We start from the raw sequence: 21,043 nt of genomic DNA, 5'->3' as shown, positions 1-21,043 counted from the left end.
CCGAGGCTCCGACATGCTTGACTTCCTGCATGTGCTGACAAAATGGACGCCGGTTCCTCTAAAACACCCCCCCCCAACCCGGATCTCCAGAGCCAGTCCAACCACCATTGTGCCTTGCTGCCCCTGGGGGTCCCACGGAGGTCCCACCCGTCCCAGAGGCACTCTCGCAGCAAAACAAGGCCGAATCGAGTCGAGCCTGCCTAAAACCACAGCCGCGACAAACTTTGCCGCTCTGCGCAGGAATCGGCATGCCAGCGCGGTCGGGCCTGCAGATGCAGTAAGGCCTAAAAATAGCCCCTGCCAACACAAGCGCTTACTGACACTGTCCGGTACTGAACTGAGAAGCACCCAGCCCTGATAAACCACGGCAATTTGGCACACTCCCTCCTGCCTGCCTGCCCCAGCCCTGTTCTCAGCTGCTACTGGTGTGCTTTTACTTTTTTTTTTCCCTGCTTCTGGAGGCTGATCACTGAAGAAGCCAGGGACACAGAGGGAGTGAAGGGCCCGAGGAGGTGAGGGAGCCAGGACCCCTGGCTATCAACCCCTCCCTGCCAAGAAGGGCTGTGTCAGAACAGGGATCACCAACCCCCTCACCCTGCTCCATCCAAGGGATGGCCCTCGAAGGAACCTAACACCTCAGGGAGCCAAATCTTGAAATGACTACAGGTAGCACTCTCAGTTATGTAGCAGTGCCTCAAAGTTTTGTTCTCTGCCTCCATCTGATGGTAGGGATGTATAAACCCACTCGTCTGGACTGATCCGGGTGTTCGAACAGAAAACCTTTAGTACATCAAACCACTTGATGTCAGAGTCATCTTCTTTTTATAAACTGCATGGAGATGAATCTTTAATTACAATATAACTGTACTTTGAACAGATGGGGAAAAATCCTCAATTAATTTGCAAGGCAATTTTGTTTGTACCTGAAGCCGAAATTGCTCTTTTTCCTTCCGAAGCTGGTCCATCACCATATCAGTCTGCTGCACCAGAAGTTTCATTTTGCTATATTCGTCTGTCATCTTCTCCATCTCCTGCACAGATTCCTCCAGGTTCTTTGTCATTTCCTGGTTCTGAATTTCAAGTTTTTCATTGGCTTCAGTCAAACTCTAAAGGCAAGCACAAAGTTGTTGCATTAATTCATGTTGGGAAGTTTGAGTTCTGTTACCCAAATGGCTAAAACCTTTCATATCCAAACCTGAATTTCATCAAGGTATTGCACAAGTTCCAAGTTCTTCTTAGAGAGCTGAGATCTATAGTCGGCATCTCCACCTCTTCGTGACAGAAGTGTTTCCCTCTGCGAGTCTATCTGGCGCTGATAATCAACGATATCCTGACGGAGCTGTTCATTCTGTTCGCAAGGAAAGAAATATTAATAATTCATGAAAAGATACACCACAACAAATTAAGGAGTAGAATATGTTCTACTAGAGATGTATTAAGGGACTCTGAATGCCTCAGATCCTCACCTTCTTCCTCTGAAGGTTTTTCTTCAAATTAAAAGAGAGAACAAAGTGAAAAAGAAAAGTAACACATGTATAGTCAAATCAGAGAAGGCAAAAAGAACAGATAATGTGAAAAAGCACATGACAAAGCAGAGAACTGCGGCAGTCTTTGCTAGCTAGTAAAGATATAAAAGAATGGAGAGGACTACAACTACATTGATTTGTAACCATATTTGCCTCTTGAAGAACTTAAATTTCTAATTTAGTAGAGGATCAAACTCTTAATACAAAATACACATTTCATTTGTGTGTGTTTTCACAGCGTTTAGTGACGTATGTAAAACAAATGGTAGTTTCAGACTAACTCCCAGTGAACAGCTGGTTATATTAAAACCACCATCACAGCCAACATAATGTGTTAGCATATTTATTTATTTTTATTTTATTTAAAGGCTTTTATATACCGGAGTTCATGCACTTGTGCATACCACTTCGGTTTACACAGAACAAGGAACAGAAAATTACATCAAACAGATTGAACAATTAAACAAATATACAATTACATCCAACAATTGGGTATAAATAACATATATATAACATATATATAACATATATATAACATATATATATGTTATATATATGTTATATATATATAACATATATATAACATATATCTCAACAGTTGGATTTTTGCAATCTCCTTATATACTTAGTTACACAAAAGAATGTAAGCATTGTATTTTACTATTTGCAGCACCTTCGTGCTTTACCTCCGAATCATTTTCTTTTGGCTGGTGTGGGGGGGGGGGGGGGGGGGGGGCAGGGGTTTACTTAAGTCTTTCTAAAATCCCAAGCACCATGTCACTTGATCTCATCCAGTAAGCACAGTTACACCCTCCCAGATGGGCATGGACTGCACTTCAGTCTATGCTGCTCTCCTAGCTTGGCTTGGTCCAAAACATAATAGTGTGCATATCAAAAGACTCAGAGCCATAGGTAATACTGCATTAAGTCTCCGAGCTAGCTCCTAAGACAAATAAGTTTAAAATACATAACGTGCACCGTGGACAAGGCAAAAACATATCTGAACCATGTGTCACTGTCCCATAGGCTTAAAATATCTCAGTTCTTTAATGTCACCAACCTCTCTTCTTAATTTGCTGTTTTCATTTTCTGCTTCTTCATTACGGAGAGCAAGCTAAGATGGCACAAAAAGAAAAATACTTTACATTAAGATGCCAAATATTTTACTCTATAATTAGAATCTTAGGAGGCAGCTTTTATACCATATGGGGAGAGCCTGCAAGTGCAGTCTGCAAGCTGATTTTCAAAGAGAAAATCCCAGAAGAGTTTCCCTTTGAAAAATGGAGGCATATGAACATTCTGGGTTCTTTTGCACCTGCTGTAAGTGTGCACTGGAAAGTATGCATGGGGATTTCAAAATGAGATTGCTGCATGTACTTGACCTTCCCCACCCTAATCTTGCCCCTTCTCATTGCAGGCACAAGTAACAGCGACGTGAAACAGCTCATGCACGCTTGGCTGCTGAAGAGAGGGCAATATTCAGCCCAGTAACTGCTTACTTATTCACAAGAATAGTGGTGCAAATCCTGGCATTGTGGATAAATTCTAAAACAGGTTATATAATCCAGCCTGCCAAATTCCCTAGGTAGATTCAGAAAAGGAAAATTGGTCCTTACCTGCTAATTTTCGTTCCTGTAGTACCACGGATCAGTCCAGACCTCCTGTCCAGCAGGTGGAGACAGACCAAAACTGTGAGGGTATCCTATTATCAGGACAGAGCCTACCCTCTACCCCTTCAGTATAAAGTACTTTCAAAGCAGATATAACTTCCCAAAGATCAAGGAAGCAATAAGAAAAAACTAACAAATTGAACAATTTTTGTTCAATTCTCTCTTCAACAGAAAGAAAACAAATGGCATAAAGCACCATCACCGACCTCCCTCTCTGCTTACAAACTCGCCCTCCACCAATACAAGAGTTCGACATTAAAAACAAAAAGGGATTTCTATGCGCACAAGATCCATCACCTTATTTTTGATTCAAAAGCCCTTTTTGCTTACGTTTCAAATCTAACACAAATCAACACACCTGACATTACACTCAACCAAGCGCTTGAAAAAGCAGAGGAGTTGGCCCTCTTCTTCAATAAAAAATATATACAACCTTCTAACACAGCTGAAGGCTAATACTGTATCGCCATCCAGCACATATCTCCATCCGAACAATGACATCTCTCTACAATCCTTTGAACCCATCACAACCTCAGAGATCCAAACAGTATTGAAGAAAATGAAACCCTCGTCACATCCATTTGACCATATCCCATCCAAACTACTTCTGCTAATACCAGATACCATCTCCAAAGCTCTGATAGACATTATCAATTGCTCTTTAGCTCAAGGAATCTATCCAGACGACCTGAAAATTGCCTCCATCAAACTGCTCTTAAAAAAACCGAATTTAAATCCCAAAGATCCTACCAACTTTCGTCCAATCTCCAACCTCCCATTCATAGCCAAGGTAATGGAAAAATTAGTCAACTCCAGATTGTCAGACTACCTCGAAGAACACAAAATATTATTCCCTACCCAATATGGATTCCGAAAATCTTTAAGTACTGAATCACTACTTATATCACTGACAGATTACCTCATCATGGGACTCGATAAAGGTCATGCCTACTTGCTGATCCTTCTGGACCTCTCGGCCGCTTTTGATACTGTTAACCACTCCCTCCTTCTATATCAATTAGCGAACATTGGAATAACAGGCATGGCACTAGCCTGGTTCAAATCAATCCTGGGGAACAGAGGCTACAAAGTCAAAATACACAACAAAGAATCTCAGCATTACCCATCCTCTCTAGGAGTTCCGCAGGGCTCCTTCCTTTCACCTACGCTCTTTAACATTTACCTTCTCCCCCTCTGCCAACTGTTAACCAAACTGAACCTCAAACACTTTTTATACGCAGATGACGTTCAGATTGTCATCCCCATCAAAGAATCCTGCACAAAAACTCTAGAATTCTGGGGAAAGTGCCTTCTAGAAATCGATGGCCTCCTCGCCAGTCTAAACCTAATACTAAATTCTTCAAAAACCGAACTCATTCTAATCTCCCCTGAAAACAGTAACATCTCCACTAATCCACCAGCCAGCTTTCACACATCACAAGTAAGAGACCTAGGAGCTATCATAGATAACCGGCTTAACCTAAAATCATTTATTAGTCAAACCACCAAGGACTGCTTTCACAAACTTCACGTCCTAAAAAGAATAAAACCACTTTTCCACTCTCACGACTACAGAACAGTCCTGCAATCAATAATCTTCTCTAAGCTAGACTATTGCAACGCGATTCTATTAGGTCTCCCAGCAGCACTCACTAAGCCCCTTCAAATGGTGCAGAACACGGCTGCCAGAATTTTGACAAACTCTAGAAGAAGAGACCACATATCCCCAATCCTCAAAGACCTACACTGGTTGCCTATTCACTATAGCAGAGCTTTCCAAACTGTGTGTCGGGACACGTTAGTGTGTCGCCTGCAGTGTGCAGGTGTGTCGCGCAAGCTTGGTCAACTCTGATGCGAGTTTGGGCTTTTTTTTTTCTAGAGATTCACTTTTTTTTTTCAGTTTATGGGTTGCTTATTATTAGGTGATTTTTGCTGTCAATCGCGTTTTTTGGGGGGGCTTGGTGGGTGGAACGAGCCCAGCCATCCTTGCATTGGCTGCTGCTGCCGATGAGGCCTGGCCATGAGGAGTACTGACTGCAAGCAGCAGTGTCTGGTGATCATGGAAGGGAGTGAAGCACTTAACTGGCAACAATCAAAAAGACGAGGTACATGAGTGTGGGGGCCAGACATGTGCTGGGGGGAGAGAGATGAGTGAGTGGGGGGCAAACGTGCTGGGGGGACAGACATGTGCTTGAGGGGGAGAGATATGAGTGTGTGGGGGCCAGACATGTGCTGGGGGGAGGAGAGAGATGAGGGTGTGGGGGACAGACAATTTGTTTTATTATTGTTTCTCATAAATTATAACAATAACATGAATCTTGGAATATATATTTTTAATATAAATTTAAGGTTTTCATGAGATAGGTTGTGTCGTGAAACATTTTATTTATGTATATATTTAAGGAAACATACATAAATTGTCGAAATATGTTTCGTTCGTTTAACCTTTAACCTCTGGTTTACTAGTAGACTGAATTACTGTGTCCCGAAATTATGTTTGTCTAAAAAGTGTGTCACCAACATGAAAAGTTTGGAAAGCTCTGCACTATAGAATCCAATATAAGTCCATTACCACTATCTACAAAGCCATCCATCAATACTCTCCGCTTAACCTACAAATCCCATTCAAAAAATATACCTCCGCCAGACCCATCAGAGAGTCCTACAGAGAATCCCTGCAGGTACCACACGCCAAAACGTCTCAGCACATAACCTTCAGAGACAGGGCTTTCTCCACGGCAAGACCTACACTATGGAACTCCATTCCACCGGATCTGAGACAGGAACCCTGCCTTCCAACATTCAGGAAAAGACTCAAACCGTGGTTATTTATGAAAGCCTTCCCAGACTACAGCTGAACTTTAACTCTCCTTGAACCGAAAAGCAGATTTTAACTTAACATGGTAATCAATAACTTTTTAAATACCATAACCTTGCAATCATCATTAACTGGCAAACTTGTTCTCTATGTTAATTTCCTATTGCCTTTGCTCTGCCCTTAGTTATGTTATTCCCCATCGCCTTTTCATTGCTCCAAGTTTTATTATATCCCTGTTTTATTGTAACTGCAACTTTGTCTCTCAGCACCTGTTAATGTTCTTATTATATCTCCTTTGCACCCCTAGTTAATTGTAAACCGGCATGATGCAATTTCAATCGCGAATGCAGGTATAGAAAAACTCATAATAAATAAATAATAAATAAACAAGTGAACAACTGAAAGGATTCTGTATGAATAAAAACGCTCTTGCATACAATTTTATTTTCATCTGTTAGATTATTCCGGTGCCTTTAGTAATAGTAGACAATAAATCAAAAAACCTGTAGAAAAAGACAGAACATTCAAGCGGACGTATCAGATCTATTACGGGCGGGTATCTGGACTGATCAGTGGTACTACAGGAATGAAAATTAGCAGGTAAGAACCAATTTTCCTTTCCCTGTACGTACCCAGATCAGTCCAGACCGTGGGATGTACCAAAGCTTCCCTAAACAGGATGGGACCGAGATAGTCCCACTCGAAGAACCTGCCGCCCGAAGGAGCCAAAAACTGGAGCCTACACATCCAGACGGTAATGACAAGCAAAAGTATGCAAGGATTTCCAAGTAGCTGCCCTACATATTTCCTGTGGAGAGACCGATTGACTCTCTGCCCAAGAAGTAGCCTGAGACCGTACAGAATGAGGTTTTAAGCCTTCCAACATGGGCCGACCCTTACAGATGTAAGCTGACGCAATGGCCTCCTTTAGCCAACGCGCGATAGTGGCCTTGGAAGCCTTATTACCTTTCTTTGGCCCACTCCACAGAACAAACAAGTGGTCAGAGACCCGGAACTCATTTGTAACCTGAAGGTAACGTAGCAAGACCCGTTTCACATCGAGGTGCCGCAGATCACCCCCAGCTGTATTTGCTACTTCTGACGAAGAAAAAGCCGGAAGTTCCACAGACTGATTGACATGAAAAGAAGACACGACTTTTGGCAAGAAAGGGTACCATCTTAAGGGATACCCCTGAATCCGAGAAACGTAGAAAAGGCTCTCTGCACGACAACGCTTGGAGCTCTGAGACTCTTCTGTCTGAACAAATGGACACCAAAAAGACGGTTTTGAGAGTCAAATCCTTAAGCGTAGCCCTCCTTAAAGGTTCAAAAGGAGCTTCGCAGAGAACCTGGAGAACCAAGTTAAGACTCCACGAGGGACAAGTAACCCGGACCGGAGGATTCAAGTGCTTGGCTCCCTTGAGAAAATGGACGACATCTGGATAAGCCGCCACTGAGTAACCGTCAATGGTACCTAAGAGAACCGAAAGCGGAGACTCTCCTCTGCGACCCTGTCCCACTCAGGGACTCTGCACTGCAGGGACAAACTGGGAGGAAGCTCCTCCTCTCCAGGCGCTGCCTGCGCTGCCGAACCCATAGGCGCGAAGGGAGGCAAAATGGCGCCCACCGAAGCCGCCAACCTCGGGGGACCCAAAATAGCGCCCGGACCCACGTTGCCGAGGAACAGAGCAGGGATTGCCCCCGCAGCTCGCCAAAAGCGCCCATCACTGTCTGAACCCGAAGCAGACCCCCTTCAGGACCGCAGAGGCACCCTCGCCCCCGGAAACACACGTGGCGCACAGGCTGTCTCTGGACAACTGCATGCATGGAGGCCGAAGAAAACGACCCCCCCCCCACGAAAACACAGCGAAACGGTGGATAAATAGCGCCCCCCCCCCCCGCAATCGAGGCAGCCCCGGAGAACAGCCGCACAAAAATAACAAAAGTTGGTTGGGTTTTTTTTTGTTTTTTTTAAAGTACCTGTCCAGCGCCTCTGGGTCCAGAACCTACTGGGGGGGAGTGAGCTGGGCTCCCCGGTATCACCCCCAGTAGTAGAAATTGTTGTTGGATGAGTCCTCAACCCACAACAGTTACAGCTTCTGGAACCAGGGGGGATGGTCCCCTCGGGTCCTCACAACCCCCTGGGAGGCAGGAGACCCCGACCTGCAGGAACACACTGCAGTCTATCTCCTGACAAGAAACCTGTCTCTTTCTTTTTTTTTTTTTTTTTACTTTTGCCTAACACTAAATACTCAGCTAGGCCCTAACTCACAGGCCGATACAGTACAGTGTACTCCGTCGGAGCGCACTGTTAACTCGCCATTGGACGCACGTTTTCGATGCGCTAGCGTTACCCCTTATTCAGTAAGGGGCCAAAAACACGCGTCCAATCCCCCGAACCTAATAGCGCCCGCAACATGCAAATGCATGTTGATGGCCCTATTAGTATTCCCACGCGATTCAGAAAACAAAACATGCAGCCAAGCCACACATTTTGCTTTCAGAAATTAGCGCCTACCCAAAGGTAGGCGCTAATTTCTTCGGGCACCGGGAAAGTGCACAGAAAAGCAGTAAAAACTGCTTTTCTGTGCACCCTCCGACTTAATGTCATGGTGAAGGGTAAAAAAAAGTAAAAAAAGAAAAAAAATTTGAAGTCAGCCCACGGCTGTTGGGTCGAAAACCGGATGCTCAATTTTGCCGGCGTCCGGTTTCCGAGCCCGTGGCTGTCAGCGGGCTCGAGAACTGATGCCAGCAAAATTGAGCGTCGGCTGTCAAACCCGCTGACAGCCACCGCTCCAGTCCAAAAGGAGGCGCTAGGGACGCGGTAGTGTCCCCAGCGCCTCCTTTTGCCTGTTTTTACTGCCGGGCCTCATGTAAATACAGAATTGCGCGCACAGGAGAGCATTTTTACTGTATCGGCCCATTAGACTGTAGGTTTGGCACCTCCTCCACCTGCTGGAGATAGAAGAATACTGCCAGACTGTAGGTGGCACCAGCCTAGATAAGGCGGAGTTTGTTGCTAAACTTCTGTCTCCATCTGCTAGAGGGGGGGGGCAAAACGCAAGAGTCTGGACTGATCCGGGTACATACAGGGAAACATTTTTTAAGCAACACTATTTTATAACTGCACTCAACATTTTGCAAAAACAACAATGATATTTTTTATGTCATGGCATACATTCACTAAGCTCAAAACGGACACAGCTTGGTAATTTGCTAAAGCTTGCCAAAGTCAAATTAGCAATCATGCTTCCTTAATCTGCAATTAATATTTGCTCTTAAGATATTAGAAATACCTCAAGAGTAGGCCATTTCACTCACTATTATTGGTTAGAAAGCAGTGTTGCCAAGCAGAAATCTTGCATTCAGTCATGGACCTTGGGCTAAGTCAACACGTGAAACAGTATTATAAGCACATGGAAGAAGGGCAGAAACAAGCACCAGTACTCAGAGGCTAATCAAAGCTGCAACCTATTCTTAGCTAGAGGAGGTAGCTGCCAAATATGCCATCTGGGTAAGGGGATAGTGGAGAAGCTGTATATAATGGCACTATTATGAAATTAAGGTGAAGGAATAAGTCACAGCTATCACAACCAAGGATTAAACTGAAGGGCAGAAACATTTCTGCTGTTTGCCATCTGAGAAAAGAAGCTTGGTATATTGTTTTCTGGCAGCTGACAGACTTATAGTTATAGCTCTTGTACACTCATTTCATTTCTCCAATATATGATTAAATATCGGTGCATACTTGTTCATTGACTTTCTTCTCCTTCTCTAGCTCCTTTTCCATTTCAGTTAGCTCCTTGTCTTTTTCCTCCAATTGCTTTTCTAGCTGCCGGATCTCATCACGTAAAAAACGAGTATCACGTCCACCCGTGGACAGCTGTGCCATCTTGAAAGAAGATTAGAAATAAAATGTTAACAAAGCAATCCCAGGACAAACTCCTCTTCAAGAGCTCTGGCTAAAACTCACCTCCTGTCAATTTGTAAATCTTGAAGCACATGTTCATGCCATGGCACATCTTTTCATTTTGTGTCTAGCACATTATGCCACAATACAGTAAGGCCCAGCTGGCAGGCTGTAAACAAAGCCAGCAGTGGGGACCCTTTCAATTCAAAAATTAAATAAAAATATCTGAGGGGCAAGAAGAGAAGGGAGGTTTTCACAGCAGCCTTCAAAGGCTTCCTTATGCAGCAATGAACTGCTCTATCTTTGGGAATGATCACACCAAATGGGTGCTTTTAAGGCAGCTCAGAATGAGTTTAAAGTGATCAGGAGATGTCTGCATTTTTACACTATCCAGCTAATTCTTCAAATGGCGTTTTATACTTCACTTTTCTAGTCTGTTTTTATAAAAGGACAGGGGGTAATGCATTCATTTCTTATCTCCTTTAGCTTCCTCTGGGGCCAGTGTAATAGTGGAATAAAACTCTGCACAGGCTGAACACTTAGTTTTAAACTACCACCCTTAAGAAGTGTGCATCTAGTGTAATATATCATATCATTGATAAGTACTGCACCGGGTAGTTAAAAAAAAAAAAAGAGAGTCAGAGCAGAAAAACTGCAGTAAAATGGAAGTAAAAAATGAGCTAAAATTGTAGTTAACTTTTTGCTTTTCTTCTGTTTTACCCACATTAGCGGTGAAAGTTTAGTTTAAATCACAGCTCTGACCACTGAACTACAAAAAAAAATTAGAATGGTTCTGGTCCTGGAAGCCGGAGTCTGGTATCCCCTACACCAGAGTCCCACACAACCCACACCATTCTAGCCTCCAAATCCACTAAGCTCCTCGCTCCCAAAGCCTCAATCCTTACTCAGGCCTCCCACCATTGATCCCCTCGAACCCACTGGCACATATTGTTAATGTCTTTCACCCATTGACAGACCCCCAACTAACACCTTGGACTTTCCAGGTGCAGGGGCTCTGAATTCCCAGAAAGACAGAGCCCTCTAATTATTTTGTAATTCAATGGTTAGAACTAGAGATAAATCCAGGGCCTGCGCTAGCTTCTGCACCACCCTGTGCATAAAGTCCCCGCCACCCTTCCCTGCCCTGCAGTACCATGGGTGGCCCTCTGTTTCTTCGGCCTCCGGAAGAGGATATGAGCTCATATCCTCTTCCGGGGGTCGAAGGAGTTCTCTCTCTCTCTGCTGCTGCCAACTGGCCGGCCGGCCTGCTTCCTCCCCAGGTGTGCCGCTCCGTGCAATTGCACAGAGCGGCATACTGGGGCTTCAATAAATCTTATACTAAAGTTAAAATGGAAGTAAAGTAAAAGTTAACTACCATTTTACCTAAGTCTGCAAGGGGCTCATCAATTTTTAAAAATGTTCATTTACTTCTCATTGAAGTAAACTGAAATTAGAAAAGAAAAAAAAACTTAACTTCACCTCAGCCATGAAAGGGAAATAAAATGTTAGCTAATTTTTATCGTGCTCTGCTGCAATGGAATTAATTCCATATGACGGTCCATGCATTTCTATGGAAAGTGCGCTAAAATGCACTCACTTTTTTTTTTAATGTCCTGTTTAATACACATTTTGGGGGTCATTTTCCAAGGAGTTACCGCAGGAGATAATTCCGCAAATCGCACTAACAGCCATTAACGCGATTTGCGAATGCAAATTTTTAATTTTGTATTCAGGGGGCGGAGCATATGTTAAGTAGGAAAGAGTTATCGTCTCTCTCTCTCTCTCTCCTAACCTGCAGCACACTGAAACAGGCTGTCCGGAAACATCGTGAACCGCGATATATACTCGCAAAGTAGCCCAAATTGGGTTAATAGTGCAACTTGCGCTAAGAGCGTGTTGCATAGCTGTTATCGCAATTTGCGATACACATGCTTATTAGCATAAGGTAACACCCCTTTTTGGTATTGCATGCGATACCGTGCGAGATTGGAAAATGAGGCCCTTTGTGTGCCAAAACCCATATCACATGGGAAGTTATTTTATCGGCACTAAAGCTGAAGTAAAGCAACACGTTAAACCTAGCATACTTTATTTCATTTGCCCCTATGTTTACAGACTAAGTCTGCAGAAAAAAGGCTGCATGCTGCTTTACATGGAATGGCAGCCTCAGTGAAGTGACAAAAATGAAAGTGAATACATTAAACCATAACACAGAATAAAGATCACTATATATTCATTTATTTAGATTTTATTTTCCACTCCAGGCCATTTAGATAGACAAAAGCACAAGAAATTTAATGAAAAAAAACACATAATTAATTGAAAACAAAAAAATACAAAAGAAAGAAAAAAACTAGCAAAATCAAATAAATAAAAAGTCATAAAAGCTCTAAAATCCTACATTTTCAAAAATCAGGCCATCCACTATAGTTATTAGTAAACTAATGACATAGTAATACTCTTATTATTTTGACTATGTGCTTTTTTTCCTAATATACACAGAAAATATTAACAGTAGAAAAGGTATTATAGACAAGCATACCTCAAGTTCATTTTCCAGTTTCTTTACTTTCTTTATCAATTGACTTTCTGTTAAGACAAAGGAAAGGAGAAATTACTACTTACCTGATAAAGCAGAGTTGCTTACCTGTAACAGGTATTCTCCAAGGACAACAGGATGTAGTCCTCACATATGGGTGACGTCACTGGACGCAACCCTATCACGGAAAACTTTTCTGTCAAAGTTTCTAGAACTTTTGACTGGCACACTGAGCATGCCCAGCAGGCCAGGATCCCTGCAGCCACAGGGGTCTCCCTTCAGTCTCGTTTGTAGCAAAAGGTGTGAGCGAAAAAATAAAATAATAAAACGTTTCGTACCCAACTCCGCGGGGTGGCGGGTGGGTTTCGTGAGTACTACATCCTGCTGGCACGAACCTCGGGGGCGTTCCCCTCTACTGACGGCACGCCATCCGGGTATATAGCCTGTACTAAGTTGCTAGCTCGTTGAGTTAGCAAAGGACTGGTCTCGGACGGTCTAAGCTACTCTGCCGCTTCTGTGCTGCCGCTGGAAGCTCTCTCTCTGCCCTTCGGGGTATTGCTAACTTGGGTACCCGCTCCTCAGGGGCCCTCTGCTTTATTTCAGGTGCCTTACAGGGATCAGGTACTCGCTCCTCAAGGCCCTGCTCTCCCTGCCTCGGTGCTGCTACCAACTTCTTCAACCTGGTGGAATTGCATACCAACAGCAACCATCTAGTGAGTAATCTAACTCTCAGTCCCTCATATCCACAGTGCTGCCTTACTGGGAAACCTACACCGGAATTCACCTATACCAACGGGGTGAGAAGGGTCCCCTCTGCCGAGGGTCCTGAGACTGCTACATCCAGACTACCTCACTACTGCCACCTCTGGTGGTACACTTCAAGCTGTTTAATAAAAGAACTAACTCTGTTTGTGCCTCTGCGTTTAGCCCAGTACTGCGGCGTCTCACAGGGCTCCTCCCCGTGGGTGTGGTCATCTGCCTTAGTACCAAGAATCCACCAAAATACCGCTTAACCATAACAGTCGGCTATTCCCTGAACCTGCTTCCAGAGATTACTTTAATACTGTGTCATGTAAAGTTGGTATGCAGCTAAGCGTGACACTATAGAAACATAGAAACATAGAAATGACGGTAGAAGAAGACCAAATGGCCCATCCAGTCTGCCCAGCAAGCTTCACACTTTTTTTTCTTCTCATACTTATCTGTTTCTCTTGGCTCTTAGTAACCGTTTGGTTCTATTTCCCTTCCACCCACACCATTAATGTAGAGAGCAGTATTGGAACTGCATCTAAGTGAAATATCAAGTTTAATTAGTTAGGGGGAGTAACTGCCGCAATAAGCAAGCTACACCCATGCTTATTTGTTTACCCAGACTATGTAATTCAGTCCTTGTTGGTTGTTCACTGTAAATAGATCCACTTTTCTTCATTCCCCCTGCCGTTGAATCAGAGGGCTATGCTGGATATGCATGAAGTATCGGTCTTCCTCCCCTGCCGTTGAAGCAGAGAGCTATGCTGTATATGCATGAAGTACCGGTCTTTCTCCCCTGCCGTTGAAGCAGAGAGCTATGCTGGATATGCATTGAAAGTGAAGTACCGGTCTTTCTCCCCTGCCGTTGAAGCAGAGAGCTATGCTGGATATGCATTGAAAGTGAAGTATCGGTCTTTCTCCCCTGCCGTTGAAGCAGAGAGCTATGCTGGATATAGTATCAAGACTTATTTGGTTTGGGGTAGTAACCGCCGTAATAAACAAGCTACTCCCCGCTTTTTTGTGAATGCAAATCCTTTTTCCACATTTCCTCTTGCCGTTGAAGCTTAGAGCGATGTTGGAATTGCATTAACCATGTGTATGCTTATTGAATAAGGTTATTATCTCCAGGTAGTAGCCGTCATACCCGCGAGCCACCCACTCTTCATTCACGTCCTCTTGACTTTATGGATCCACAGTGTTTATCCCATGCCCCTTTGAAGTCCTTCACAGTTCTGGTCTTCACCACTTCCTCCGGAAGGGCATTCCAGGCATCCACCACCCTCTCCGTTAAGAAATACTTCCTAACATTGGTTCTGAGTCTTCCTCCCTGGAGCTTAAAATTGTGACCTCTGGTTCTGTTGATTTTTTTCTGATGGAAAAGGTTTGTGGTTGTCTTTGGATCATTAAAACCTTTCAAGTATCTGAAAGTCTGTATCATATCACCTCTGCTCCTCCTTTCCTCCAGGGTGTACATATTTAGATTCTTCAATCTTTCCTCATAAGTCATTCGATGAAGACCCTCCACCTTTTTGGTCGCCCTTCTCTGGACCGCCTCCATCTTGTCTCTGTCTCTTCGGAGATACGGTCTCCAGAACTTAACACAGTACTCCAGGTGAGGCCTCACCAAGGACATGTACAAGGGGATAATCGCTTCCCTTTTCTTACTCGATATTCCTCTCTCTATGCAGCCCAGCATTCTTCTGGCTTTAGCTATCGCCTTGTCACATTGTTTCCCCGACTTCAGATCATTAGACACTATCACCCGAAGGTCTCTCTCCTGCTCCATGCACATCAGCTTTTCTCCCCCCATCGAATACAGTTAATTCGGATTTCCACTCCCCATATGCATGACTCTGCACTTCTTGGCATTGAATCTCATCTGCCATATCTTCGACCACTCTTCCAGCTTCCTTAAATCCCATCTCATTATCTCCACTCCTTCCGGCGTGTCCACTCTGTTGCAGATCTTAGTATCATCCGCAAAAAGACAAACCTTACCTTCTATCCCGTCCGCAATGTCGCTCACAAGGATATTGAACAGGACCGGTCCCAACACCGATCCTTGTGGTACACCGCTTAAAACCGCTCTCTCTTCAGAGAGAGTTCCATTTACCATCACACATTGTCTTCTGTCCGTCAACCAGTTTGCAATCCAGGCCACCACCTCGGCACTCACTCCTAAGCTTCTCATTTTATTCACCAGTCTCCTATGTGGGACCGTATCAAAAGCTTTGCTGAAATCCAAGTAGATGACATCGAGTGCTCTTCCTCGATCCAATTCCTTGGTTACCTAGTCAAAAAAGTCAATCAGATTTGTCTGACAGGATCTTCCCCTGGTGAATCCATGCTGCCTCTGGTCCAGCAATTCTTGCGACTGTAGATAGTTCACTATTCTTTCTTTCAACAGTGTTGAATGCACCCCATCTCAAACATTGTAAAAGATCTACTATAGTTACCAAGTTTCCTATCTACTACTACTTCTTCTTCTTCCGAGTTCCATTACCCTTGTTTTATTGTAACTTTTTGCCTCTTTGTTGTGATTGTTATGGTTAATGTTAAATCCCCCTGCTCCTTGTAAACCGATATGATATGATCTGTATCATGAATGTCGGTATATAAAAGTACTAAATAAATAAATACTGTTTGATAAAAGAACTAGTGTGTGTCTGTCTCCATACTCTGAGCCTGACCGGTGGTCCCTCTCGGGATCTTCCCCTGGGGGCGTGGTCATCTGCCACTGGCCCAAGGATCCACTCACAACTACCACGAACACTAACACCTTTCAAGGTTCGAATACTGGAAAATCTGAAGAAATTTAGACTTTCCCTAAAAAAACTTCCTCCTTCAGTGCTCTTGATGCAAGGTCTGAATTTCTAAATGCTGGTAGTTTCTGTGTTTTAGAATCCAATGCTGTTGTATGTGATATTTTTGATGTTTGTTTCTTGATACTATTTTATGTATGTTCTATTGTAAATCGCCTAGGCCACAATTTTGTTGTGTTAAGCAATTAATAAATTTTAATAAATGAAAATGAAATGTTGGACAAGATAAGTTGCATCTGTCCTCTTATTCACAGGCTGAACAGCACAAGGATGCTCCCAGAGACGATGTTGCAAATCTACTAGCACTTCATGTACATCCACAAATTGGAGAACTTCTAATGTTTTGTGGTGTGTCCTCCTCTGTAATAAGTTCAAAGGGAATTGTCTCCGACATCTCCCTAATAAAACTGACAAAGGAGAGATCCTCTGGGAGATATTTTCTCCTTTCTTCTGGAGGAGATGGTTCTGATAAGATATCCTCCGTGGATGTGTTGGTGTCAACATCTTCCCAATGTGTCAGAAAAGGTCTCTTGTCGAGATCCTGAAGGAGGGAAGATCGGTACGGTAGGACGGGTTGGCACTGATGGATCCTTCGATGGCCTCTATGGAAGATGCAGTGGCACTGATGCGGGTTTCGGCAGCACCGGAGGACCTGATGGACCAGGCATCGGTGACAGAGAACTGGAATCCGTACCTTCGTTGTCTGAGGACCCCGGAATGGGAATCGGGGATTTCAGAGGCATTGCAGGTTGCTTTAGCAACAGTGGCCCGGGTTATGTTGAAAGAGCACCGATGAGTGAATCCAGCCTGGTTAGCAACAGTGCAAATATTGATGGCTCCGGTGTTGGTGCCGGAATGGGGGCCGGCTTCAATGGCTGTAGGTCTCGGAGAGCATCGAGCACTGCCTGGCGGATGAAACTGTCCAGATCCTCCCTGAAAGCTGGTGTAGATCTCACAGCTATAGGGGTTGGTAGGCTAGGCGCTACTGGCACCTCCACAGGGACTTGTGGGGGCTCAGTACCCGGCTCCGATATCGGTGGGAATCGCCTTGGTTTTTCGGGTGGAGAGGGTGTTAGCAGCTCCTCTACCCGTGTTTTCTTCACAAGCGGCTCGATAGCCATCGAAGCCAATGCGGGGTCGGTGCCAGCACCGGGAGATGACTCGCATCTGTGCCGGTGTCTGTGCTTCCCTCGGTGCTTGGTCCAGTCTTTCCCCAGCACAGAGATAGATGATGTGGATCCTTTAGGCGGAGTCGTTGACGGATGGGCACCGCTGCCCTGGTGTTCCCGGTGAGGTTTGATGACTAATTTCTTCGATGGTCCTGCCAGTAACGATTGGGTGGATGTCTATGGAGACAACTTAATTTTGAACAGAGTCTCCATCTTGTCGAGGCGAGCCCGCCTACCCTTCGGAGTCATCTGGGCACAACTTGGGCAGTGAGACATGTCGTGTGATGAGCAGAGGCATAGTAATCGACATGCTTCCAGGACACACCAGACATTTTTGGAAACCTGTTACCATAATGGCAGAGGTTGAGGCCCAAAATCGGTCGATGGCCTGCGAACACCGGAAAAGGTAGGAGCGGGAACCGACCAGAAATAGTGAACATACTCACCGAATGATGGAAAAACTGTATCACGATGGGAGACCCCTATGAGGAAATCTTTTTTGAAGTAAAATATTAACTTTTTCCGTGAGGAAAATTGTGTGAGAAATTCTCACAGAGCTCCTAACCGCGAGGCAAACTGTAGCACGGAAAAAAAAGAGACTGAAGGGAGACCCCTGTGGCTGCAGGGATCATGGCATGCTGGGCATACTCAGTATGCCAGTCAAAAGGTCTAGAAACTTTGACAGGAAAGTTTTCTGTGATAGGGCTCCGTCCTGTGACGTCACCCATATGCGAGGACTACCATGCTGCTTGTCCTGGGAGAATTTCCTTTCCTTTAGTAAAGGCAGGTCAATCCCAACGAGAGGGTTATGCACCTCTGCCAGCAGATGGAGACAGAGCAAAAGCTGACATCACAGTTATATAGTCCCTCCCCGACATCAGTCCGCTAGTATTCTCTGGAAAAGCCAAAAATTGTGGATAAAACTGATTATACTTGAACATTATCACAGCCAACTATTCATGTTTCTCAACCAACAGGAACACTAAGCTCAGCTAAAATAAGTAACATATCTAAGCAAACTAAGTGATAGAGAAGCCACTTACCAGTATTCCACAAAGTGCAGGAATCACACTCTGCATAGCTTGCCCGAAGAAGGCTAACCACAAATTTAAACATCAGCAACCGAGGGCGGGTCTGAGATTGACCTGCCCTTACTAGAGAAAAGATAGTTATCAGGTAATTAGTAATTTCTCCTTTCTCAGCGTTCGGGCAGGTCAATCACAATGAGTGGGATGTACCAAAGCTAGACTCAAAAAGGGCAAGAGGCTGCCCCTGGTCAAATCAATACTACCCACGCATTTGCGATGCCCTCCCTAGCCCTAACATCCAAACGGTAATGCTTAGAGAAGGTATACAAAGATGATCACGTCACCACTCTGCCAATTTCAGCAGGCGACAACAAATGAAGTACTTCCCACGACACCGCCTGAGCCCTCGTGGAGTGCAGTCTAATCAGTTTTGGCAAGGCAACCTCAGCAGCCACATAGGCTGCCATAATGACTTCCTTAACCCAGCGGGCTATCTTTGCCCATGTCACCGTAGCTCCCTGCTTACCTCCATCATGGAGCACAAACAGGCGATCAAACTTCCAAACAGTTTTAGTCATCTCAAAGTATCACAGTAAATGACACGACATCCAAGGAACTCAAAAGACGGTACTCAGCTTCATCTTTGCCCTGTCCCAGGCAGTCAGGGAAATGGAATGATTCAAATGAAACTATGAAACCACTTTTGGCAAAAAGGAGTGCCCAGTCCAAAGTTGAACCGCACTTTGAGTCATATGGAGAAAAGGCGCACGGCAGAAAGAACCTGCAGCTCAGAAACAAGACATGCTGAACAGATTCCTATCAGAAAAACTGACTTCAAGGTAAGCAGTTGCAATGAAAGAGTAGGCAGCGGTCAAAACGTTGGACCCGCCAAGAATTCGAGAACCAAGTCATGGTCCTACAGAGGCCCTGGAAGCCGCAACGGGGGGTGGGGGGGGGGGGGCGGTTGAAGATGTATAACTTCCTGCAAGAAACGGGACACATCAGTTGACTCTCCCCCATAACAAGTCAGAGCTGCAACTTTAACCTTCAAGGTGTTAAAGGCCAAACCTTTAAGCAAGCAGCCCTTTAAAAATTCCAAGATGAAAGGAATATCCACCTTGAACAGTCGAGTACCTTGCTCAGAACACCAGGCCTCAAAGACCCTTCAAAACCCTAACATAGGCTAGAGAAATATAAAATTTCCAGGCCCAAAACAGAGTGGAAATTAACGAGCTCTTTCAATGCCAAACCCTAAGACAGAATCAACCCGGATTCTCGTGTAGAATAGGCCCCTAACATAACAGATCCATCCGAGACTGTAACCTGAGGGGACTGCCCACCAGAAATTTCTGAAGATCAGTATAAAACGGCCTTTGAGCCCAATCAGGAGCCACTAAAAAGTCGGTGCTGGTTTGACCTGCAATCTTCTGGGCCTGTCTGCCTAGCAGAGGCCAGGGCAGAAACGCATATAGGACGTTATGTGACCACTCCTGAACAAAAGGGTCAATGCCTATTGTTTTTGGGTCCCACCTGTGACTGAAGTGTGGCACCTTTACGTTGTTGAAGGTTGCCAAGATGTCTAGATCCTGTAGATCCCAGCGGTTCACCAGGAGCTGAAAGGCCTCACTTGCTGGCTCCCATTCTCCTGGGTCTAAGTTTCTCCTGCTGAGGAAATCGGCTCTGATATTGTCTTTTCCAGCAATTTGAGAGGCAGATATGCTCAGGAGTTGCTGCTCCCCCATACCATGAGCGCATCTATCTCATCCGACACCTGTTGACTCTTGGCTCCACCCTGACTGATGTAAGCAACCGTTGTTGCATTGTCAGACATTATCTGGACTGCCTGAGCCTCTAGCCTCTCAGAGAACCGCAGGCACGCCAACCGAACAGCTCGTGCCTCCAATCTGTTGATGTTCCACTGCCACTCTGCTGTATTCCAGCGCCCTTGCACCACCAATTCCTGACAATGAGCTCCCAGCCCCAGAGACTTGCATCTGTCGTGAGTACCAACCAATCCGGCGTTGTCAGGGTAATTTCCTTCCTGAGATAATCCGCGTATAACCAACACTCCAACTGGGATCTCAGCTCTAATGGAAGGAGCGGACTCACCGCATAGTCCTGCAACTGTGGACTCCATCGGGACAGCAAAACATGCTGAAGAGGGTGAATATGTGCGCTCGCCCAGGGAACCACTTCTAATGGGGCAGCCATCCACCACAGGACCTGTAAATAAGACTACATGGTTGGACAAACAGATCTGCAGGGATCGAACTTGCAGCATCAACATGTGTATCCGAGACTCTGGAAGAAATACTCTGCCCTGTCTTGTATCAAATCGAATCCAAAGATACTCTTGGGTCTGAGACAGCTGAAATTGCTCTTGGCCAGATTCACTCCTAGCCTAGTTTCTGTAGCAAGGAAACTTCCTGTGGGAAGCACAAAGACTCTCTTCCACTGTTTTGGCTCAAATCAACCGGTCATCCAGATAGGGGTGAATTAGAATGCCCTCCTTGCAAAGGGCCGCCACTACCACCACGATGACCTTGGAAAAGGTCCTGGGCACCATGACTAGTCAAAAGGAAAGGCCTGAAACTGGTAATAGCAGCAAATCAGAAGAACCGCTGATGTTCCTGCCAGATAGGCATATGCAGATACGCCTCCATCAGGCCCAGAGATGCGAGGTACTCCCCTGCTTGAACAGCCATTATGACAGAGGGAACTGTTTCCATCCTGAAATCCGTAACTCATAGATGTCAGCTGATGCCTTGAGATCCAGTATGGCTTGAAATGACCCTTTCTTCATGGGCTCCA

The 21,043-nt window shown here is 44.9% G+C and overlaps 1 protein-coding gene across 3 annotated transcripts in view; it reads right to left on the bottom strand.

The window, feature by feature from the left end:
- Positions 1-21,043, bottom strand: part of CEP290 (centrosomal protein 290) — a 557,889-nt gene that overhangs the window by 504,347 nt on the left and 32,499 nt on the right. For all 3 annotated transcript variants that reach the window (XR_003856690.1, XM_029601651.1, XM_029601650.1), the window contains exons 5-9: positions 12,467-12,513; positions 9,763-9,906; positions 2,587-2,640; positions 1,196-1,348; positions 924-1,106 (exon numbers count right to left, since the gene is read on the bottom strand). Coding sequence is in view for 2 of the 3 variants with exons in the window: in XM_029601651.1 (XP_029457511.1) it covers positions 924-1,106; positions 1,196-1,348; positions 2,587-2,640; positions 9,763-9,906; positions 12,467-12,513 (581 nt within the window). In the remaining variant the exon portion in view is untranslated. The remainder of the gene's footprint in view (positions 1-923; positions 1,107-1,195; positions 1,349-2,586; positions 2,641-9,762; positions 9,907-12,466; positions 12,514-21,043) is intronic.

This window comes from Rhinatrema bivittatum, chromosome 4 (assembly GCF_901001135.1).
Source record: "Rhinatrema bivittatum chromosome 4, aRhiBiv1.1, whole genome shotgun sequence".
Lineage (NCBI taxonomy): Eukaryota > Metazoa > Chordata > Amphibia > Gymnophiona > Rhinatrematidae > Rhinatrema > Rhinatrema bivittatum.
Note: the sequence above shows the minus strand (reverse complement) of the source record. Positions and strands in the feature narration are given on the sequence as shown.